At 36.4% G+C, this 25,683-nt stretch overlaps 1 protein-coding gene across 5 annotated transcripts; it reads right to left on the minus strand.

The window, feature by feature from the left end:
• Positions 1-1,009: 1,009 nt before the first annotated feature.
• On the minus strand, positions 1,010-25,683 carry LOC140928271 (ankyrin repeat and SAM domain-containing protein 6-like). 5 transcript variants are annotated; one of them, XM_073378006.1, is made up of 18 exons: positions 24,697-25,683; positions 19,629-19,673; positions 18,461-18,520; positions 17,641-17,785; positions 16,702-16,799; positions 15,619-15,687; positions 14,567-14,639; positions 13,548-13,575; positions 12,805-13,000; positions 11,855-11,907; positions 11,063-11,212; positions 9,993-10,070; positions 8,930-9,069; positions 7,673-7,935; positions 5,971-6,038; positions 4,869-4,985; positions 3,912-3,990; positions 1,010-2,377 (listed from the first exon to the last, which is right to left on the minus strand). In XM_073378006.1, the coding sequence occupies exons 1-18, from the start codon at positions 25,427-25,429 to the stop codon at positions 2,310-2,312; spliced, it is 2,463 nt and encodes an 820-aa protein (XP_073234107.1). In that variant the 5' UTR covers positions 25,430-25,683; the 3' UTR covers positions 1,010-2,309. The 5 variants fall into 5 exon arrangements, with proteins under 5 accessions (XP_073234107.1, XP_073234106.1, XP_073234108.1 ...); XM_073378005.1 differs by having other exon boundaries at positions 5,971-6,041; positions 24,697-25,681; XM_073378007.1 differs by lacking the exon at positions 18,461-18,520 and having other exon boundaries at positions 5,971-6,041.

Here is a 25,683-nt window from a genome sequence, read left to right on the forward strand (position 1 = left end):
GTGCATTAGAATAATTTATTTTTAAACCTGGCTGACTCTGCAAGCATTAAGTGAATTCTGTCTTTTGATTAGCTACCTGAAAACTTAAGATGGGCCTATACAGTAAAAACCCACAACAAAGAACCTGCGGTTTCCCAAGTTAGCCTAAACAGGTTCTTACATAAATGGTTCTTAGGACAAATTTAGGCTATTTAGCTTCTTCTCATTTTCTGGGAAAAAAGGGTAGCTATGGGTATTTATAGCTTATTCCTTATATAAAATCTGCATACCAAATTATTATTTATATATGATCACTATGGAAAGAAGGACTGAGGCACTGACCACATGAATTTTGAAGTCCTTTTGTCCAAGTGTACAGAATGTTTTATAGATTTTAGAAAATAAGAACCTGTTTCAGATTTTCGGCTAAACAGGTTCTTGTATATAGAGGGCCTAACTGGCAAAGGAACAGGTTGTCTATGACAACAACAACAACAACAACAAACCTGCCACTTGAGTTGCTGGATCTGTGACAAATATTATTTTATAATAATTATTATTTTATTTTCTACATGTCTAAAGTTTAGTTCTAATATTGCCTCTATTAAAATAAAGCAGCAAACTGATCCAAACGTTTTGGGAACACATATTATGTTTTTAAGGTTAAAATTTGTTTGCTCCTTTACCTTTGCCTATATATAGTCACCTAAAAAGGCAAAAAAATAGGGTATGTTTTGCAGGCCATTTTTTCCGCTCTTTTCACCAACCATAAGGATGAGTTTGTTGCTAAACAACCCAATTACCAAGAAAGCTTTTCCCCTTCACAGGAAAAAATAACGGATTCCCATTTTTGGATATTTTTGGGTATTTAAAGAATACCCACAAAAATCCCAAATTTGGAAGAGTGAGACAAGTCCCAATCTGGGAACTTGGTTGGGAGTTCCCTGGTTGGGACTTGTCTCACTTTGCCAAATTTGGGATTTTTATGGGTATTCTTTAAATACCCAAAAATATCCAAAAATGGGAATCCGCTATTTTTTCCTGTGCTTGTTCATGAAGTAAAAATATAAAATATGTGGAAAAAGAAACGTCACAAATGATAAATTGAAAAGAGTGGGTTGTATACTAAACTTCAAGCCCAAAGGAAAAAGTGTTTCTTGGAGGGCATCAATAGGGCTAACTGTTTAGCATGGAACCGGTCATTTCAATACAAGTCGTTTTGATATGAACTCAAGCGGTGAAATTGCACAAAAATTTTGTTCACTTCAAGCAGAGTTTCACATGAACAAGAAAAACATTTTGGTTAAATAGTCTTTGTTCTTTAAGCCACTTAAAGGACGTGAAACTATTTACACCTCGACTGAATATACTTGTATCGAAACCACCATTAACCTTTAGCATAATAGTAAAGACAATTTTAGCTGTATGATGTGACCATATTAATGACAAAATACAAACTGAATGCCATTTAAAAAGCAGTAGCATATTGAAATCAAATAAATTTGGAAGTCAATTTCTGGGAAGAATATCAATTAAAAAAAGACATGTTTGGGGTTCCAAAAAACTCTAATTTCATTCTCTGGAAAACAACTAAAGGGTGGGTGTATATGTAAACCTCATTGACACCCTCTACACTGTTCCAAGTTTTTACCTGTTACCATATTTATTTAGTTACATGCTGCACTTATTAAAATTTTTGTGTTTCCTATGCGTCATTATTATTAAAGGAAGGCATTTATTTCAAAATCACGGACAACGATTACAATGAATCATTTGCAAATGTCACATAAAACAGCGAGAAGTTTTATCTTCTCGCTTTTCGCTGAGATAGGAACATAATATTGGTTGGTGTAATGCACACTCAGAGATTTAAAAATTCCTTGCAATTCTCAAATAAATGCCACATTCTTCTGATTTGTGCTGCATTTATTCCAGAAGAGCATTTAATTAAGTAATAATATTGTATGTAATTTATGCACAGTGCCTAAGATTCCTCCTAAGTGGTTGTGTTGTCCTTATATAGAGAAAAACGTTGTCCTCCTGGGACATTATTTTATTAGTTACAAATTAAAGTTAATTAATAAGTTATCATCTATAGTTTATCACTATTAATAAATATTTAAAAAGCCTGTTAAAAAGTCCTGCTTTTTACCATAATATTTTAAAATATTATAATGATCAAAAAACCTTTTTGTTTAGCCTGCAAGCATAGCCAGGTGGCAATGGGCTCAACCCTCACAAGTTTCTATAAAAATATTTTTAAAAAAAAATTCTGAATAATAATATTATTTCTAGGTAAATTTTTAAATTGTTATCTCCTTAGTCTCTAACTAAGGTGGCTGTTTCAACACCCAGTGTGGCATATTTGTACTTGCTGACGGTGACACAGAACTATAACCTGCAAAATTAATAGAAATATATTATTTAAATTACTGGCATAAAATAACAAAGATAAACACACACTGGCACTTGCTGTCAAGAACATTTTACACCATTATTATCATAGTGGATCACTAGCATGCCCATGAATGCATTTACCCATCCCTCCTTGTCCACCACAGTTCAGTTCTATACTACTTGGTCTGATTAATTGGGTGATAGTATAAATCTAGTGCAACCATATGAACTGAGGCCACCCAGACAAAACTTTGAGAAACATTTTGAAATTAGCCAATCACACCTCGAGATCAAATCACCGAAACTGCGTTTCACTCGCTGAGCGCCATTTACCGTGAAATGAGTGCCATTGCCTCTATCTAGGTCAGGTTGTTCAAAATCTTTACCGCTAGCTTTGATTTTGGCCAGCCCAGACACTGTCAAAACATTTTTCAGCTTGATTTATACAAATGTCACAATTCCTTATTTATATCCTTTAGAAAAATGGTTTGCAATGTATTTTGAACTGCCTCTGTGTACAGTTACGCATAATTTCATTGTTTAGATCTCCACTTGTCATTGGCTAATTTCAATCCCATTGTGTAGTTATCTACCGAAAAGACATGGCAACATTGTAGGCTCAATTTCTACTGCTCTCTCAACGTCTTGAGGAGAGACAGCTAGATACATGAGTGGCTGATGTCTGTGACATAAATTCAAAATTTAATACTACTTATGTGCGACTACAAAACACCGGAAATGGGAAATGCCATCAGTCACAGAACACGCTTTTGTTTTTGCCTTGTGGCTTTCGTTTTTTGTCCTTAAACTCAGCAGCAACACCTACTGATTTCAAATATTTTCATTGATCTTGCATTAGCGAAGTAAAGGTGAAATTACAGTTTGGAAAATACAGTAAAAACCCGCATCTAAGAACTCAAAGTTTAAGAAACTGTTAGGCTAAAATTTCCATTTTAACTCTACTTTTCATAAGAACCTATTTTGCCTAAAATTTTCTATAGAATCTTATTTTTCAAAAATGAAGGCACAGATGAAAATACAGAAAAAAAATTAATCTAGGTCTCAGTCAGAATGATTCAAAGACATGAACTCAAATGAAAACCATATCATGTCTTTGCCGACACAGCATTTTATGGACACCGAACGACATGCATGCTAGTACTTTGGAAAGATAAATTTACTGTATGGTTATCATCTAAACTGTATTCTAGATAATTTGCAACCATGGCAACATGATGTAACGACTTCTTCTATCTATAGACCTTTTCAGCTTGTATGCTTTGTTTTTCCATTTCAGACCACGTGATGTTACCCCAGAGAACTGTTTCTTTCAAATGTTGTCCTAGATGCATGTGCATAATTTTGTAGGCATAATTTATAACAAGGCAAAAGGCAAATTCCTTTGAGAAGATAACATGGTCTGAACTGGAAAAACAAAATCTACAAGCTCAAAAGGTCTATCAAGCCTAGCAACATCACCAATTCACAGAAAAACCTAAACCAACAAACAAATTTCTCAGTAACTTTGTACTCACCACTGGTACATGTACCATGATGAGACTTACTGCTATGATAACTTGACATAGTCTCGTGCTGGTGTTGCCTCTGGCGATCCTATAAACATTACCATAAGATATGAGCAATGATTGCAGCTCATTACCCCTTTCACTCCCTGAATAGTTGCCTAAGCAAAAAAAATTATCCCAAAAAAATTCATACAAATTCTCTGTTTTGAAAAGCCTTAGGAAATAGATGGTGCTGTGCAAAAGTTCTGTCAAAGAGGTTTCATTTAACCCTTTGAGTCGCAATAGTGACCAACATCAATTTTCTCCTAACAACAATCAATAGACAATCAAGAGGAAAGGTTATGAGAATTAATAAAAATAATGTTCACCAAAGAGAAAATGCTTTGATCTTTTATCAAATTCTCTCAACTAATTCTTTAAGAAAATGTACGGAGATCAGTTTAGAGAATTTGTATGTGGATACTGGGGCTTAAAGGGTTAAATGGTAAAACCATTAATTTGATTTCATCCACAGATTTAACAGTTATGGTAACAAATAATCTCTTCATAACTTGATCTTAGAGTAAAACCCCATTTACACGCGCTAAAAAAATCAGCATGGCACGCCAAATTTTTGGCACTGTGCTGACGATTTTAAGGCACGGCACTCCCAATTTTTGATGTGTAAACGTATCCGTCCCAAATGTAATGTGGCACCAGTGCTCAAAATTTTAGGGGTGCCGAGACTACCTCCCAGAGGTAGTCTTGGCACGGTGCCAAAAATTTGGCATGCCGTGCCGATCTTTTTAGCACATGTAAATGGGGTTTAAAAGGCTAAGAAGACAGTGTAGTACTCATGGGCAGCATTTCAGATGTGATCATTAGCAGATCTACGGAAAGTAGCATAAGAAATGCATAAAAAACAGTAAGGAAAACATGCATGTTGATATTCGGCTAATGGGTTTAAAGAATAAAAGCACAAGTTACCTTGCCACTATTAAGTTCAGTTATGGTTGTAAGAATCTGTTGCCTTTCACCCACAGTTTCAACACCAAGTTCACGGAGATCTCTGTCAGTAAGTGTAAGGAATGCTTCCATATCAACCTTAACAATGACATAATAGATGTATTACAATAATATTAAACTACATGAATTAAATCCATGGGGAATCAGTTACTTACAAAAGCACTACCTTCAGAAGGGCAGCAAGTAGCATGCAAAGAAAGTCCTGTCCAATAGCCGAAGGACGGGTTGGAAAAAATTTTTTTAACTTCACTCTCCCGATGGACAAGTGAGGTTCTAGTTGTACTTGTCCAAAGCTCAGGTCTAGTTGTCCTTGTACGTCAAGTTAAATCCAAGTTCTAGTGATGCATGGTAATGGATAAGAAGAATGACCCGTTTATTGTTGGAACCCACATAAAACAAACAGCATTTTAAGTGTCAATAAAGTACTCATACTCATACAAGTAATTGTATTCCTGAAACTTTCAAACTCATACAGTTGGGCTGTCACCATGTTTCTTCTCAATCACCCCAGTGTCTTTTGCAGAAGGATTTCCTTTCCTCCTCGGCTGCTTCACTGGGGCACCAAAATAGCCTGTTATGCTTCGCTGAGCCACCATTGTATATGAGCTAACAGTTACATAGAGGGTCTATTATAAATTAATGCAAAAGTCAATCCCCCCAAGAGTCCTAGGCCGCTTTCAGTGCACAATAAAATAAAATGGTGGATAGATTGTAAGTCATCTTAATCATGCAATCAGTACTGTTCTCTTTTCATTTCTAACTTGTCAGTTACTTTCACGAAAAGCGATCTGTTTTACGCTTGCAAAAACCTGGCTGTATACTTAATGTTTGGCTGAAACATGTTAAAAGTAACTTTTTATTTACATGTATTTTCTGAGGATTTACTTGTCCAAAGGACAAGTAGGGTTGATGACCTACATGTCCACTGATCAAAAACACTTGTCTGGGGCAAGTGGATTTTGCGATCGGGCTAGTGGATTCTGTTCGGAACTTCCCAAAAGAGATTATTATTATTATTGTTGTTGTTGTTATTATTATTATTATTGTCAGATTCTTGATTTACCTCTTGTTCTTCAAATATTGGCTGGTACTTTTCCAATGACAGCTTCTTAAGAATATTTTCAGGGTCATCTGCTGTGAAGAAGGTGAAAAAACAAAGTCACTGATATCCTCAAAAGCTGCAGTCACTAAATAAAACCTAATAAGATTATCTAAACACAACACTATTTTGGGTCTGTTTGAGTAAACATATGGACACACTTATATGTTAAGCATCTGGAATACATCAGGGAGCTTAAGCAACCCTAAAGGCGACGGCAACAAGAACAACAAAAAAACAATAGGTTTAATAAGCAAAACAACAACTTTGCACGTGCTTCACCCTTTTTTGTACATTTCTTTGCCATTGTTACACAACTACAGCGTGAAACTTCCTTGTTTTACGTTTTACAGAGGACACGAACACAGACAACATTTTGCTTTTCCTTTTTCTGAACTTGGATGTTGCAGTCCAATAGAATCAGCCCCAGAAAAATTCACCAACACTTGACAAATTGAAATTGAATAAGAGTTATAAAGTTTGTTTCAGAGCAAATTCAATTTTTAAGTGACATTTTCATTGCCATTGCTTTTGTTGTTTAAGCTCCTTATTAGCTGGGGTGGCCATGGGGGTGGTAGGCATTGAATCAGAAATGCCAACCCCAAAAATCAGACAACAAATTCAATAATTTTTATTTACAATAATAAGAGACACAAAAAAATGCTGCCAGAAATTTAATTATAGAAACCTTAAAATGGAATAAATTAATGTTTTATTTGATTTTAAGACACAATTCCAGGCTATGCACTGAGATAAGCTAAAAAGATGTTATCCAGGAGATTGTAGTGACCCATACAAGAGACCAGGAGATTCACTACAGGGTATCCAGGAGGGTTGACATAATTACATGTGGAAAGCCAAAAATAAAGATATGCACTTAAGTTAAAAAATGTTAAAATGGAGACTTCATATAAAACAGTCACCCTTATAATTTGAATTCACTGATAAAAAAAAGTGAAAAAAGGATAATGAACAGAAGCCATGAAAAATTAGAGATAATGAAATATTCAGCCTGAAACGAGCAAAAAAACATCAGTCAGTCAGAACTCATCCACAAAAAAATACCGAATCCATTATTTTGATAAAAGAAGATCCCTCACCAAAATATAGAAAAGTCACTGGAAAGTTCAATTTGCATTTCCATAATAACTTTGAATGCCTATACATCATTGTGTCATTTTAGATACATTCAGGGACACCTTCCATTCCTTGCACAACTTCTTTCCTCTTCCAAGATGCTTTAAATGTACGCTTTAGTTTCACATTATTTTATTTGCAATCAAACTAGCTTTTAAACTCAACCCAACAACAACCAACAAAACCAAAACAGTGATGCAAGACTTAATAGACTTGTCTAGGTAGCCGATCATCAACGTGCACTACGAGGACAAAAGACATGTCCTCACAGACAGACTTACACAGACGTTGACATAGAGTGTTACTAGCTGTAAGCCTGTAAACACAATAACAAGTTTTAAACATTGTATATGTAGTTAATTTTTCATCTCAGGTAATTTTTATTTTTCCTTTGTTTCAACTTTATTAGCAACATTGCCATACTCAACCACAAAAGAAAGACAAAAAATTACCTGAGATAAAAAATAAACTAAAACATATATATTGACTATGAATATAATATTGTTTGGGAAACACATGACAAGCATACCTTCACTGAAGTCAAATGTGTTGTTATAAGAGTATCTACGGTGGGTATGAGATGTTAAGGTGCTGCTGGAACTATCTGAGTGGCTTTGAAGTGAAGGGAAACTTGATTGTTTTTGCATGGAGCATGTCCAAGCAGGTGCAGAGTGTACTGATGTTGGAGTGGGCGAACGGCTGAAATTTGCCTTTCCTGGCTTGTGCCATAAAGGGGATGATGGCCATGGACTGAACACTGATTCTGCAGTGGGGCTTGTTGCTTTTATTGTCCTGATAAGAGTAAGAATAAAACCCACTACTCACAAAAAACAGTTTAACCAAGAGAGAGGCCTAACATTAGTACTTGCATTATGGAACAGCAGTGTACAGAAACCCATAGAACCAGAGGGAACAAACCAAACAGTGCAGGCAGCATGCCAAGTGGCTTAAAACTGGCCTTGTAATCTGGAGGCCCTGAGTTTTCAAGTCCTTCCCTGACTGCTAGCTGGCAGGCCCGGATCCACACCGGTTTTCACTGTTTTACAGAAATCAGTCAGATTTTTCATAATGAACAACCTCAATTTTCCAAGTTGAAATCTGAAAAGTGGTTTGGACTCTCCTTGCTCCATATCCACTACAACATTAAAATTGACCTTGATGAAAATCCGCTGATTTGTAAGGCTTCATCTGAGGAGAATAGAACTAGCCAATATCCTGTCTAACTGACTCAGAAATCCAGGAAAGTGCACTTTAGGGAATTAAAATCCAAAAAATGTCCAGGAGAGCATGCCCCTCGACCCCTCTAGAAGCTTGCGCCTCCCAGCGCTCGTTTAGCAAATCAGTCAGTATGTATCCTGGATCCGCGCCTGGCTGGATTTGTCCTTAGTAGTTCTGAGTTCAAATCCAAAGTCACACTTGTAAATAGCCAACTGGTTTGCCTCCTACCAGTTGGGATTCTAAACTATATTATGTTCCATTTGAATTATTGGTTCATTATATCCCGAAAAACCCCATACAGGGAGGGAAGAAGTTTACTATTATTATTATTATCATCATCATCATCATCATCATCATCATCATCATCATCATCATCATCATTATTATTATTATTATTATTATTATTATTATTAACTAGAGAACCTGAAAGAACCACAAGAACAAAAGAACAAAACACAGCAGGAAATCCATCTTGAGTCATGATATTAGCTGTGGGGTTGCTGTTGCATTGGCAGTGAGCATTTTCATTGGTGTTTAACCAGCACCAGATGGGTATTGTCACCCTTACCTTGAGCCTGAGTTGTTGGAATTAGACGAGTGGAAGCTTGCAGTGGAATAAGATGACTCAGGACTTCCAGTAAAGTTTGTAATTTTCTTTAACGTCGGGGAAATTAATGGCCTGTCTGTTGGATATGCACTAACACTACTCTGCTCAAAAAACAAAAAACAAGAATACAATAAAATTTAATTACGATGTATGTAAAAACAAGTCTGGCAATCTGGCATCATCACATAGTTCCCTGGGATAGTGTAAGAAGCTGGTACATTCAGATAAATGCTAGAGCTATTTTTCTAGTAAGTATATTGTTCTAAATGTTGATCAAGTCTGTGGATGAAATCTAATGGCTTCACAGTACTTCCACTTGGCACTGTTTATTATGGTAACTGCACAAACCAGTTGGAGGGACCAAGTAGTTTCACACAGGTTTGACACCTTTTGGTGCACTAATCAACCAAGTCATTATCCAACCACTTCCATATACTGTATATTTATTTACTTATGTTTACATTCATTTTAAACATTAAACTGGGAAATGTCTTGTCATTATCATCATGTTAAAATATTTCTGCTGCTAAATATGTTAACAGATAACAGCTTTAGCAGAAAAAAGAGATGACAATGATGACAAGAAATTACTGAATTTTATTCCTTTCAACTTCACTTTTTAATGTACATTTAATCAATGTCCATACAACATTGAGAACTAGAGCTCTTAAAAGCATCACATTGTAAATTGCATTTTTTTCAATAAGTTTAAAATTTTAACTTGAATTTACCGGGTGTTTTTTAACCACAAGTCTTACTAACTATGAAGAAGAAATCACAACTAGAAACTTTCACGTAACTGGTAAACTTGTTTAATGTACTGAACTGCGACCCAAGTGCTGTTGAAAAGTACATTTTCAATGATTTTATTCAGGATTAGAATCATGTGATCTATACGCAATTATGCATGCATATTCTGCAGACTAATCAATATTTTAAGTTTAATTTTAAGATTTAGTCACCAACTTTAAGTTCAACTTATCAATATTTCATTACTGGTTACATAAAATTTACTGTTTATTACTATGTTATCCAGAAGATCCTCAAAATATTTTTTCTGTACATCAGGAATGGATTGACCATTAACACAGAGACTAGGAACCTAAATGTTAAAAACAACACAGCTTCAGACATTAAAAAAATCGCACAAAATCATCATCTACATCATTATCAAATTACTCATATTAGAATAAGCTTTGCAAATAACAGCTATCGCATAGTGTCCCAATTAATCACATAATAAATAAATCTTGGAGCAAAAGCTTGACCTGGCTTGTACTGCACAGTTTAAAAAACAAATCGGGATTCAAAGAGATTTAACCCTTGTGATAAAGACAAACACAGTGCTCCATCCAATTGAGCAAATCATGCAAAGAGGAAAGTAGGTTAAAAGTGAGGCGTGTGGTAGCATATTTTATAAATTATTTTTATAATTTATGCCAACTTGCATTTTATGTCCTTTGGGGCTGATGTCTCCAAAAAAATGTTAACAACAGAATTAATAATAATGTAGTTATTAAAGGCACAAAAAAAGAAAGGGGGAGGGGGAGACAAGTGTGAAAGGGAAAGGTAACGGAACCCTAACCCCAATCCGCCCTCCCTTTTTCCCTTCCTCTCGCTCCCCTACGCCTTTAGATGCTTGCTATGCAGGCCATGGCTTTACTGTGTTTTAAACTCTAGCTTCTTCAAATCTTGTGGAGGCAGCAGGGCCGCGCAGTTATAGCACCGGACTTGTAGTCTGGAGGCCCTAATATCAAGTCCTGCCCTGACCGCTAGCTGGATTTGTTCTTGTTGGTCCCTAGTTCAAATCCTTGGCCACACTTGTAAATAGCCAGCTGGTTTGCCTCCTACCAGCTGGGATTCTTAGCCATAGTATGTTTCATTTGAATAATTATTAGTTCATTATCCCTGAAAAGCCCCATAAGGGGAGAGGATGATTAAGTACGATGATGATCATTATTATATACTGATTACAGCAAAAGCTGGAACTCCAGCAGTTGTAAAACAGAACACAAAGTCAAATGAAAATCATTCACAAAGCACTGAGCAGTGCATGGTGACAGCAAGACAGTATTTGGCTTCAACGCTACTTACCGGTCCAGTAGGCGTTGTTGGACTTTGTAGATCGTTGCTATGCTGTGGACGATGTATCATTGGTAATTCAAAGGCAGGAGAGGGGAGGGGTGGAGGTATGACAGGTGTGATGACATCATCTGGCAGTTTAGTAACATGTGACACCAATGCCTGAAAATGAATGACAGTTCATATAGTCATATACTGTCTATTTCTGGACACTCTTAGCTACCGTCCAAACAGGATGAGTTAATGAGACAGTGACTTTGGACTAACTGCTAGGTGAGAATCTTTCCAAATTGCATTGTGTTTACAGTTTTGATTGACTCATGAGATGCATAATCACGAGTCACTGAGCTACACCAGTGTATGCTGAGGGTCTTTTTTAAGCACCATTTATTTTAACTTCAGCTGAGTTGTGTGTCTTTTACTTTAAATGCCATGGCTCTAATTCGAAATTATTTCAAAATAAATCATGGATATTAACAATGAGCTAAACTATTACCGGTAGTTCATGTATAATAAGGATACTGTTGCAATGGGTTCCCAGATTTCAACTTTAATTCTTGTTTTAGACGTCACAATACAGCCCAAAATTAGAAGACCCATATATCAAACTCCTTATTATAACTAGTTGGACTTTAACCAATCCAAATAAAAATATTCCCATTTCATTAGCTTACAAATTTTAGTGATCATAAGAGATCGCATCTTTAAAAGGATCAAAATAAATAAAGTCTGACTGGATATCAGAACTAAATGATAAATTTGTCACTGAATACATTACTGTTCAACCTTTATATAAGAACTTACCATAGAGTGAGGTCTGATATGTCCAGCACGTTTCAAAGCAGACTCAGAAATCACTACAAAGAAAGAAGACAATCATTCAATATCTATTTAATTGGAGGTTACGTCATTATTGTCACTTCCCAGAGAAAATGTGAGGTCAGTTTACCCCAAGATTTGACTGATTATACTCTTAATTCAAGTACAGTCAACTCTCTCTAAGACGGACACCTTTGGGACCGGCACTAGCTGTCCATCTTAGGGAGATGTCCGTCTTATAAAGAGTCAAATAGAAGGAAGAAAGAAAGGGAGGTACCAACTCTAGGAGTTCGTTTTACAGAGGTGACCGTCTTATAGAGGTGTCCGTTAAGAGAGAGTCGACTGTATTATGCTTTTCAGCAAAACCCAACTGAAAACCAAATGAAAGTACTGTACAGGGGAGCCTGATTATTTAACAAAGACTTTTAGATTCTTAGACGAGGATGACTACAATGATTAGGTTTCCTCGATACTAAGTAGTGTGCAAGCCACCTGTGAACCAGTATCATTTTGGTGGAAAGAAATGATAGCCAGCATCATTTTAACAAGCATGTTGTATTGGCAGAAGTTACGAGTTAGCAAAAGTTAGGAGTTTTAATATTTTGTGTTTGGGACAGCCAGGGTTGTCACTAAGATTTCAAGTTGCCGGGTAAATACAACAAGTAGGCGGGGAATCAAACAGCTAGGGGTTTCTTTTGGTTCTTTTTTCTTCTTTTTCCAATGAAAGTAGCCGGGGACCAGATTCATAGTAGCCAAGGGAAATCCCCAGACCCCGGCTCGTAATGACGGCCCTGGACAGGGCTTAACCTCCTCCAATGAAAATAACCATCCTAACTTTGCTGGTAAAAAAAGGAAATTATGAAGCTTTTCAGGGTGTGAGTCAATTCTTGTCCTCATAGTCTCTAATTAAATAGCAATGGAGAGTTCTAACCTACCTGAAGTCAGTGACCGTAAGGTTACACCAGAATCATTGCTACTTGATATTTCAGAAAATTGACTATCAGAGCTTTCCTCTTCATCAAGGTTGTCATAGCTTTTGGACAACACATGAATCTTGCTACTTGACTGTGCTTTAAAAGTGCGGCCAACATTTAGGTTTCGAAATCTTCTTGACAGCTTGGACCACCAGTTCTAAAGAAGAAGGTATACAAAAATAATATTAAAGTCTATATCAATGTTGTTCCTATTAAACAATAAAAGGAACAAAATAAAAAAAATAACAGATCATATATACATATCATCTAAAAAACTTTCAGAAGGGCGAAGCCCATTTATAAATGACTTTGGTACGAAAGGCATCAGAAAGTCAATCTTTCATGTGTTAACGTGATCTTGTCACCCAGTTCAAGACATACACTCACAAAAAATTCACATGAGGACCTAAACAAATTTTTTCATACTTGACCTAATATTTGTGAAAAGTCAACCATCCACTACAGTGATTTTGTACCCTGAGAACTTTCCACCTCTTGTAAAACTTGAAAAAGGAAAACTGTCATTAAGTATGACTGGATGGGTCAATTATTTATTATGGGTTTGAATCCCATTGCACGCATTACTGCGAAGATCTTTCAAAATAGTGAAAGGCTGTGGTGAGTTGCAGATTTACAGAAAGTAACCTAAGTCCTCTTAATAATACTAATCATATCACAGTAAATATTATTCTTTTTAATAATACCTGGCCTCCATCATCTTTAAATAATTCCCTGAAAGAAGAGAAACATTGCTATTATTTCTTACAATATTAATATTAATAAACATCATTGTATGAGAATCTTAGGAAACAACTGCATCTCCACAGCAAATGATTTATAATAAATAACAATATCAAACTTCTAGTAATGTTATACAATATTTCTTTAAACATAACATTTTAACAAAGCTCAGAAAAGTATTATCTGACATGTCATTCCTTGCAAGAATGTTGTAAGAACAGGGTCCGAAATTAACTTTTTAATACGAGCGCCAACTGGCGATCAAGTATAAATTTTTGGTCGCCAGAGGGCAAATTGTGGTCGCCAAAAATTCCCCCTCCCTTTTTTTCAAATAAAAGTTTAAACACCAGTAAAAAATGCATGGTATGGACGTTTTTGTGCTTAAAAATTGCAATACTTCCGCTCCCGATACCAGAAAGAAACCGTACGTGTACGAGTGGTCTCATTTTTTCCACAAATTACTTTTTGGAGATATACATGTAAAGCCATCTGATCTAGAACGTAGGAACAGAAAGCTGTCTGCCCATGACTGCACCGGATCATATCAAAACTATTTTCTTCCGATAACTACCACAAAACAATCCACAAAACAACCACGAAACCGGCATAGCCTCCATGTTGCTCGTACCAGGCCACATTTTTTTTGTGCCACATTACTCGTAATGGCGGCTTGGAAACGTTCAACTCCTATTGATAGTAGCTGTTGTGGAGGTATTATTACAGGAAGCTTCGTTTCACTTTTAATTAAAAAATATCAGCAGGACAAAAAGTAAGACACGTGTTGGCAAATAGCTTCGAGGTTTCAATTCTTAGTCAGTTTCTCCGAACGTTTAAGTCCACAATAACAACCAGCTTTACAAGTCGCTAGCTGGCGACCAGCTATGAAATTCTGGTCGCCAGGACTAAATTTTTAGTCGCATTGGCGACCAGGAAGGCGCAATTTCGGACCCTGAAGAAGTTTGCCTTTGTTGAATTTTCTCACCTATTATATCCTGACAAATCTCTTTCTGATCCACTAAAACGACCCTTATTACCTTTTGTAAAATGCAAATAATCTGTTAAAAGAAACAAGGCAATTTAATGGTTGAAATTAATTTTTATGACAGGTACATGTAACTGCTACTTTACAATTATGTCAAATGGACGCTGTTACCAAGTAACTTCCCTCTGACAGGGTTTTCATTAAGAATTCTAGCAGTAGGAGAAAGGTGTAACGTTACAGGAGAAGAGTCTGAAAGAGGCTCCGTGTCTGAATTAATAAAAAATAGTCATAGGCTACCGAATGTTAGCCAGCAAAATCTGCGCAGTGAACGGAGAATTCTCTGATCTCCGATACCTAATGAACACCCTGCTTTGATCAAGAATTTTTTTTCACACTTGTTAGTTAATCATCTGCTCACAACACTTATCAACTTCCTTTAGGAACCAATAGTAATATCATTAGACTGCTAGTAGTGAAGAAAAAGTAGAGATTTCTCTTAAATATTCACGCCATTTGAATGAAACCCCTGCTTGGTTAGCTCAGTCAACACCAGCTGGATCAACACTCAGGGTCTTAAATAACTAAGTAGAAAGTGCTGTCATCTTTAAATCGTTAGACTTTCTAGTCTTCTGGGATGAGGATGAAAACCTGTAGGCCTTATCTCAGACCCCTAACCAGCCTAGTAAATTATCCATGGAAAGCCCCGAGGGGAATGGATGATACGATGGCGGCATGTGTGGCCAAGTGGCTAACATCTCAAACTCCGGATCTGGAAGTCCAGGGTTCAAGCCTCGCCTGTCCAATTTTTTCCTTTGACAAGGAACTTTACCCCACTTTGTCTGTCTTCACCCAGGTGTATAAATGGGTACCAGCGACATACTGCTGTGGGGTAACCCTGGGATGGACTAGCATCCCGTCCAGGTGGGAGTAGCAATCATCAATCATCAACAGTCTCGAATACGACTTAAACATAACTCATGATAAAATATTGTCAGAGTGAAATCAAGCCAGTGATACTATTAATTTTTATTATCAAACTGACGAATACTTACATTCCTTACGAGTTGATGGCAACTGCATATTGCTAGCAGAGGCTAATAATCGGAAAATTTCTGTATCACCTGCCAGACAAATTTTGTAAGTTTTCAGGGTTAAAGTGAATTTTGTAGTTTAGTTTTATGATGGGTTGAAGTTTTATTTTTTTGTTTTTGGTAACCACCACTCATTTAGTAAACTGTTGCCCAACTGGATGAGCAACAGTCTGCCTAGTGGGAGATTATGGGTTCAAATCAAACCCTGGCCAGGCCATGCAACCAGGGTCTTTAAAAAAGTGGTAAGATCATGCTGGCTAAAACGACAACCTTGTCTCAGTTATTTATTTTTATTTTTATTTTATTATTTTGCCACACAGAATAAATTACAATTAGAATAAAAAAGAAAATAAATAAGTTAATTAATATTAAATTTAAAACAAGCATACAACTTGGAAGGGGTGACTGTGGCGGGGAAATCTCCGAAAAGTCGAGCTTATGAGGAATAGAGATTTCCCCCCAACGGGAAATTTAAATACTAGGCGGCATTTAAAAGTAAAGAAAAAGACGTGTATTTTAAGTATACAAGTGTGTTTAGAGAAAAATAGATATAAGGTGTTAAGGTATTTAGGTTGTATCTTGTCTGACCCTTAAAAATGGTTTGATCACACGCTTGAATATATTAAAAGTTGGGGCGTTTTTGATGTTGTTCGGTAATGAATTCCGTATTCTAGGACCTTGAAACAGGATTGAACATTTTTAATATTTGTTCTACAGGTATAAGGTCGGTAAAAGTCAGAGTATCTTGTGGAATATTGATGAATCTAATTTCCAGTTTGAAAGATTTGAGTAAAAGCAATAGGTAAAGCGTCATTATGATATAGGTACATGAAAGAACTAACTTCAGTTCAGCTGATTGTGTCAATTTTTTCCTTTTTTGAAGAAACAAACAAGAATTATTCAGCTGCAGAAGTGCAAATAGTGAATCTCTCCAAATTTCCAAAATCCACATTCACTTCAAGGATACTTTGTAATGGTATACACTAGAGGATTTGCGACCACTAAAATAATCATTCTTATTTTTTTTTAAATTTTTTTACCCACCCATAACGCTTGCCATGTCAAAGGCAGTGCAGCTATTCTTATCCCGAATATTAACATCCGCTCCTGACTTTATCAGAAGTTTAGCAACTGCTTTAAATCTGAAACAAGAAGTCACAAAGTTTAGTAAATGTAGGCCTCACACTCTATCATATATCACTCAATCAAGACTGCTAATCTTGCCCATCAGTCTTTTTGGAGATGTTATATTTAAACTATGAATTTTTTTTGGAGGTTTTGCATATTTTGGGAGTTACCATAATGGATTGAAGGCTGAAGTTTGTAAAAAAAAAAAAACGCTGCACATAACTGGTATATGTAAGGTTTTTTTTTAGTTTGGAGCCTCCACAAAGAGTACATAACAGTGTGCAAACAGTTCAGTTCAACCTTTGGGGTGGATCCAGGTTTTTAGCAGACGGTGTCCGGGGGCATCCTCCCCCAGAAAATGTTGAAATTTCAAGTCCACCAAAAAGCGATTTCTGCCATTCAGAGGCAAAGTCAGCGTGTTTTGATATCTCATTTTTTAAAGTGAAAATGCCATTCTTTTTGCATCAAAATATAATTAACAAAGCAGCATAAAAACGATGCAAATTTGCATTCATGAAACTATGATAAAAATATTTAAAAATATTTATTTCATATTAACAGAAGTTTTTGACGTTAGCTATTTGAATCTTTAGCATGTTACTTAAGCATCCAGTGTTACTACAGTGTGCTACTTAAGCATCTGGAAAAAGAAGTTAAGCCATTTTGAGGTTGATTTAACCCTCAAACATGCAGTGATAAACAACAATTGCAGAAGTAAATTCCTGTCAGACAATCTGTGAAGCAAGATCATCAAGGGTACAGTCTTACAGGGAACGGTTTAGTTTTCCAATAGGCCTTATATGGATACCAAAACCAACAAAATAATGATATGTTTACACTTTAGTATTGACAAACCTATAGTATGTTGCTTGCATTAGTGCTGTCCAACCACTGACTTGATCTTGTCTATCTATGTCTGCCCCTCTGTCAATCAATAACTGTACTACTGACAAGTGTCCACCCATAGCAGCATACATCAATGGTGTAGCCCCATCTTCATCTAAGGACATCAAAGCAGAAACTTGCTTATCAAATTTATTGCACATTTATTTATTTATTTTTTAAAATTCCTTAGTACATACTGTAATTAATGGTACCTCTTTGTAACTTTAACAGTGTGATTTAAATAAAACAACTATTAAAAAACAAAGCAAAACAAAACAAAAAAAATTTAATGCATAAATCCACAAAGTACATTCAAACCTCAATTACCAAAACCCACAATTATCCATGCATAATTCTTGTTTTCACTTGTTAATTTTTTTCTGTTAATTTTCCACACTATTAAACTAAATCCAACTGAATCTTGATTATCAATGTCTCAAACTCGACCACAGCAGACAAAAGATTCCCTAGACATTCAAAAAAGTCCTCTGTCCAATTTAATCTGACTCAGGACAAAGGATTGCAACTTGAGACACCAAATGCGAGTCCTGCAACTCCCCAGTTTTGGTGCAAAAGGAGCGAGACAAGTCCTTCTCTGGCGACTTCATCGCTCTCTTGGCAACTTCATAACCAAAGAAGCTTGCTTTCCTCACTTTACCACTTTATTGAGGTGAAACTTGCAAGGACAACTTGTGGCAAGTCTTAAATTTCCGTTGTTTTAAAGTCAATATTGTTTGTGACGCTATAATCTGTCAGTGCAATAGAATGAAGTGTAACAGAAGCTTCTTACCAGTAGCATTTTTGTCACCTTCACCCAAATCTAATAATTCTCTGGCCAAGATCACATCACCTAGATACGTATAGTGTAATGACAGCATAATAGTTAAAAGAGGGTACTGGTCGGTGGCGGATCCAGAAGAGGGGCCCAGGAGGAATGTCCCCCCCCCCTTATTTTTAGACCCATTTGAAATTTTTTTGGAGACTGCCTCCCTCCTATGTAAGGGTCTGGATGACTGGGCCCCTATATTGAGGCATCTGGATCTGGCACTGCTGGTTATTTGAACTGGCAAAGATGAAATATGACAAAAAAGAGGTGCTACAATTAAATTGGAAACTCCCTGACTCTGTACAATCTACTGATTTTGGTTGACACATTTGTAAGTAAATAATTTTATAATCCGTATGTTTCTCCTGGTCGGTTATACTAACATGGTGTATGTTGTACCATGCCAGTAAGGCTGAAAAAAACAGCAACAAAAAAACAGAGCAACAAAATCTGTCACACATTATAACTAATACACTTATGTAACTGAGAAAAACCATTTATAATGCACTGATCATAAATCATGCTCATTCTGGTATGGTTTTGAAAGATCTCTTCACCCCGCACAACTTAGCTGACAAAGTTGTCCTTGACCATGAAAACTGATGATGTCAAAAGTGGCTAAAGGGACATGGATCTGAAGGGGTGGTTCAGGGGCAAATGGGTTAATACCATAAATCCTCTAATAAGCCCCCCTGTCTAATAATCCCTACCCTTTCAGGGGAAGAGCCCCCCCCCCCTCCCCTCTCTTGTAAGCTCCCCCTTCCCTCCTTATTATTCTTCACTAATAAATGATAGACTGTATTAATCAATCGCGACTGTAAAATTGCATTTAGACTGATCCGGGATGGTTATTCACATGCTGAAAGTTCAGATTTGTTTTTAGATCCTTGGCTGCATGACCTCCAACTTCTTGCACTTGAGCTTTTTCACTTTGCATTCTGGTTCTTTGTGGAGAACTGATACCATTGTTTTTGCTAAACTAAATAAGCCCCCCCAGGGGGTGGGGGGGGAAGGGGTTAATAGCTAGATGAATTATGGTAACCAAATTGCAGTTATAGAATGAAAGGGTTTGAAACAGAATGGAATGAAATCTGCCTAAAATTAATGACATAGGTAGTGATACAATACTTACCATTTCTTGCAGCTTCAATAATACTTGGTCTTATACACTTCTGACCTACAACGGTCACAGAAAATGGGATTATCATCCATGTATGTGACTTTCAACTATTCATGTAATTATTCAATATATTCATTTATTATATAGACACAAGTGTTTTACTGGAAAATATACCACTCGTAAAATTCATAAAAACTACATCCGGGACCCGAGTGGTTTATTTTCCATAATCTCATGTGTGAGTTTATCGATGACGTAATTTCGGTCATTTCCCTCTATTATATTATCGATGTCTTTTTGTTTATATGATAAAAATAACATTACACGGCGGCTTGAAGATACGAATTTTATTTTCTCAATATTTTACTCACTCGCTGCGCTCGTTTGTAAAATATTGTTTTGCCACTCGAAAATAAAATTCATATCTTCGCACCACCGTGTAATATCCTCTATATATTTTTAGTCAGCTTTGTTAGTTATAGTGTTAGACAGTGTAATATACATTTGATCATGTATTATTATCTTAATTTGCAGAATATCAATTCCTACAAACAATATTGTTATTGTCATTATCACTAAATTATTATTAAAATTTGATTCAAAATTGTACAGTAAAAATGTGAATTTCTTATGAATACAGGTGTCCAACGATATTGATGAATACATTGGTAAAACCGACATGATGATATTCAACAGAATGCCCATCTGCTCTGAACCACTAAGAAAGAAAAACTACATTATAAACCAGCACTCTCAGATTATCTATAAGTCTCCCACATATGGCACAAATCACCCATACTATTCACAAAATCTCCCAGATAAAACTGAAATTGAGTTTTATGTGCTTTAGTTTGTCCTGGGCCACACCCATGCTAAAATTTACAGACGGGGTCAATTTGTGATTATGGAGAAGGGGTGGTTCATAAAGGAACAATGCAGTGCCTTTGCCCAGCGAATAACTAGCCTCTTACGAGTATCAGATGACCATATCCACAAGATGGTCCTTGCACATCCAGCAAGGAAGGTAAAAAGAATCCTCAGTTAGTACATTTATGCAAAAATATAAAATTTTTCACTTTTTTAATATTTTTCTATCCACTCTCATCCATACAAATACATGTATTTACTCACACACAAAACAATTAAGGTTTACTTCTGATCATTAAAAAAACCCTGGATGTTCGCTGGCCTTGCTGCAAGCTTACAAATGCTTATTACTTCACATTTTGGTATGTGATAAACATCAGAAATAATTATCTGTGGTCTAAAAATAATATTATTCAGTTGTCAGGTCAAGTACTGCAGACAGTTAAGTCTGATGTTTAGAGGTATTGAGGTCATGTTTGGTTCAGGCATGATAGAAAAAATGTTTAAAATATTATTCTTGCTACAACAAGTAACATACTCATTGCAAAAGACCATACAATCTAGCCACATCCCATTGTTGTGCGGCGCTGAAGAAAGTCTTTGCTTTAAGCTCACTAATCACTCTTGTGACTGATAAATGGGTAAAGACACAAAGGGTGGCACTGGTCCAAGACACAAGTCGTACTAAGCATTTCAAAAACACATTTATGGAATTTTATTTAGCTATCACCTAAACAACTTCAGCAGTTTTATTTCAGATGGCATTACTAATTAGGACTAAGTGTTCAGTGTGCAATGGCCTGATCATGCAAAATTACAAAGCTCTGCAACTATAATCCTTTGGTTGCAGCCATTATTTTGCACATATTGTGCAGTATAGAAATGACGTTTTGTAGGCATAAAGTTGTTAGTTTGGTGTTTGATTCCTAAGATTATATGCCATGTATCTTTTAGTTTCCAAAAAACCAGCAGTATTTTAAAAAAAACCTGGCAGCCAGTTGAATACAAAAAAATATGTGTTGCTGGATGGGGTCCCATTTTCACCTTCCGGCCCTGTGATGGAGTCTATCAGAGGCACTCATGACAAGTGGTCTACCTCAAAGGAAAAATAATTAAAATAAATAAATAAATAAGGTTGTTTTCATCTAAGAATGGATGTGTGATAGGATACAAAAATGACATGTTTACTTGCCAAACTTTGAAATTCAACAGCTGTTTTATGCAAACTGTCATGCCAAAGGTTAAAGCTGAACTTGTCGGATCCAGCGCGCAGATGTGTAATAGCATGGGGGAGGACTTTATGGTCACACTATGGAAGTCGTGCGTCACGCCAATCACAGAGCCGTGTTTTCCCTTCATGCCATATGTTTTGTTGTCATGCTTTTATGACTAACTGCGACATAAGTTGTTTTTGATCAGCACACTCTGCCCATTATTTAGGAATGATGTTCATTTATTAGAACGGATTGCTATGTTTCAGTCAAAATTCTACTTTCATATAAAAGATTGACATTTTCAAATGACAGGCTCATTCAAAGTAACAAATGTAGATTACTGATGCACCAAATAAGCCAAAGGGTAAAAGTTCAAAAAATACCAAAATGTTGACAACTCTTTGTTTCAGTAATTGGTCATATTTCTGATTCAGAAATAGCACAATGGTATGTGACATTAGATTTGTTACTGATCTAGTGGGTGATAATTACCATTACATTATGTAAATATATATGACATCTTGCCTTGGCCAAGGAAGTACATTTAAACCAGTCTTTAAATATAATAATCATACAAATAAATATTACATTACATGCGCATTTTCTCTTAGCGCTTGCAAGACATGACCTTAACAGTTAAAGACAGTATTTTAGGGAGGGTGTGTTACGGATTCAAATTTTAACTCTAGCAAGCTTTTAGCAAGTATAACATGTTTTCAGGCAATTCACCCTGATGAAGGTCAGTACCTTTCATTGAAATATAAGTGGTTTTTACAATCGCATTGTTATCCTAATTTGTATTGCTTATATTTATTTTTCCTTTGAGGAAGACCACTCATCTAAAAGAACCCCATCACAGGGCCGGAAGGAAAACATGGGACCCCATTCAGTGACACATATTCTTATAGCATATATAGGGTACCTTATTGGTACAGTATTTAATTTCGCTGGTCTTTAAATTGACATTTTTTGCAATTGTAAAAAACTTGCAAAATTAAGACCTGCAAATGTTAACTGAACATTGCAAAATTTAACCATGAGAAATGTAATACCCTTATAGAAAAATCAAATCAAAACAACAAGTGATGTCATAACAACAACATATACAGGATATCTAACAACAACTACACAGGTTTCATTTTAGACCGTCTGTTGTGAGATAACCAAAATGTGCAAAGATTTCACATATTATAAGTGGAGTAGATAAATATGTGTTTTGCTTGTTCCAGTTTATCAAGAAATTTTAAAAAATTCCGAGATTTGGAATTTAATCACGAAATTTAATGCCCTTTTTTCATATTGCCTGTTGGTATTGCAGAAATAAAACCCTGTGAAATACTGTCTTGCAAAAATTGCAAAATTAAGAACAGATAAGTAGTCAATTCTCACTGCATAAAATCATGTCATTTTTAAACTCTGTCTGGGGGTGAAGAGTTCAAAAATCTAAAAAAGATTGAATGAACGTAAAAAGGATTGCCATCATTATGACACAATTTGGCCAGTGCAGAAGCTTTTATCATGAACACCTTTTTTATTTATGGAAGTAAAAGATGAATGTTACATTTTATCGTACCAGGTAATTAGTGCATGTAAAGGCGGTCACGGACTGTGTTGGATTTGGTTCTCTTAGCGGAACTTTAAACACTATCAAAGGTCTGTGAAACTTTGTTGTGATTATTCCAACTCATTCAGCAATGTCAAAGTTGGCAATGAACTAGGTGCGGAAGACAGGCGATCACGTCCCAGCTCCTACACAATAATTGTCACGTACATTTTAGATGCTGCAAAATTTGTCACCTTGCTGCTCATATTCTTAAACTTAAAATTTTAACAGTTCACCTTTTAGGCCCGCGCCACACTGTAAACTTCATATGTAAGGATCCTATTGCTAGTGAGCAAGAAAAATATATTTGCTCATTGGCATCATCACCCGGGCCTTAGTTGAGCAGGCACGGAAAAGGAAGTTTATAGAAATGACTGTGATGCACATGCAGAGTTGTTGTTTTGCTCACTAACCCTATTAATTTTTATGTCCCTGTTGCTGTTGCGGTCTTGCTGTCGCTGCCCTTGTGTCATGAGGTCTCATTATTTGATTAGTACCTCATGCAGATGGTGCATTTTTGCACACTAGATTTTAAACTACAGAAAGAGGCTGCATTTGAAATATTAATCTGAACAAAATAACAGCCTTATTGCCAATTGACTAGGTAGCTTTGAAAACATACAAAACCTGTAAAACTTCGTAACTGCTGTGAATGAAAAAGATAATATTTTATTTATAAGTGCTGGTGACCTCCAATAATTATTCTCACGTAAATTGGGAATGTTTTCACACTCTATTGAAAGCCTTGTCTCATGGAAAAGCCAAGCTTATATAATGTATGTTGGTTGATAGAATTATGCCTTAATTTAGAAAAAATATTGACTTGATTAGCGATTGGTGCTCTTTTTAAGCAAAACATGGTAATTAGACTAACAACGCAATTTGATGTTTCATCTGTGTCACTAATCTAATGGTAACCGGAAGTAGATTTCCCAATGTGCAATGTTACTAGCTCACGTCTCTCGCAAACGCAACAAGAGCGTTTTTAGCAGCCATGTACAGAAGCATCTCACAAAATCACAATACTGTTATTGACGCGCTGAATGTGTACGTTTGCAGTAATAAAGGTCGCTGCCCGACTATTGTTTGAAATTACCAGAGCGTTGATAAAACCCACCGCGGCCGCGTGCAATGGCCTGATCATGCAAAATTAGTAGAAAAGCTATACAAAACAACCTTGGACAATTGCGTAAAACGAATGATAGGCTATTGTTAAGACATGAATAGGGAAAATAATCCTTTGGTTGCAGCCATTATTTCGCACTTGTTACGCCAAATGGGCTTTGTTGAACACAATATACCCATTAAAAATATAGGTACAACCCCAGCTACTAAAACTTTAGTCGAACTATAACTGAATTGAAGTAAATTAAATCAAAACAATTAAAGTTTTTACCTTTAATTTGCGGTCGCGTTGCAGTTCTTTCGTCAAGAAAATCTTGCACTTCAGTTTTTTGGCGTACCGCGGCAATATTAAGCGCAGTATGGTCGATAACGTTCAGAACATTCGTGTCTGCTCCAGATGCAACCAAGATTTGCGCCGCAGTTACATGTCCATTAAGAGCTGCTAGCATTAGAGGCGTCCAGCCCGTTAGTCCGTCTCTATAATTAACATCTGCCCCTTTTTCTAAAAGCAGTTTTAAGGCCAATTCATGACCATGTTGCGCCGCATTCATAAGCGGACTGTTCAAGCAAAGTTTCACCGTCTCGCCAAGCACCTGCTGTTGTGTGTCAGCCTCGATCAACCAATTAATTATTTGAGAGTGGCCGCTTCTTGCCGCGCAATCTAAAGCAGTATGACCGAGTTCGTTTTGAGCGTATATGTCTGATTTGTGCTGAAGCAAAATGCAACAGACCATTAAATGTCCATAGTAAGATGCCAGCATTAGAGCCGTCCAACCGTAAATAGTCCTCGCTTCCAAACTCGCGCCTCGAGACAACAACAAACACACCACGCTGTCGTTCCCATTTGCCGCAGCGCTATGCAACGCATTAACTCCATCTTCGTCAGCCGTGTCGATATGATGACCCTTGTCTAACAAAGCTGCCACCACAGACGCGTTTCCTTGTTCAGCAGCTTGCAAAATTAAGAGTCGACTCATCTGACGATCCATCTTTCCAACAATCATAACTGCTGTTTCTCGTTGTTCGCCTTGTGATCGCACTCAACCAGAAACGTAGGGTCAACATCTTTCACGGCGACACGATTTCGAGTACAACTCATCTACGTTCCACTTGACGGAATACGTTTACCAAACATACGGAATCCGGGCAGGATAATTCACTTGCCGGACTATTTTTTTTCTTGTAAACTTCTCACATCAACTCTTGCACTCAACTCAAAACTCTGCTTACTTACTGTAAAGAGGAGTGACGTCATCGG

The sequence above is a fragment of the Porites lutea genome, chromosome 2 (genome assembly GCF_958299795.1).
Source record: "Porites lutea chromosome 2, jaPorLute2.1, whole genome shotgun sequence".
NCBI lineage: Eukaryota > Metazoa > Cnidaria > Anthozoa > Scleractinia > Poritidae > Porites > Porites lutea.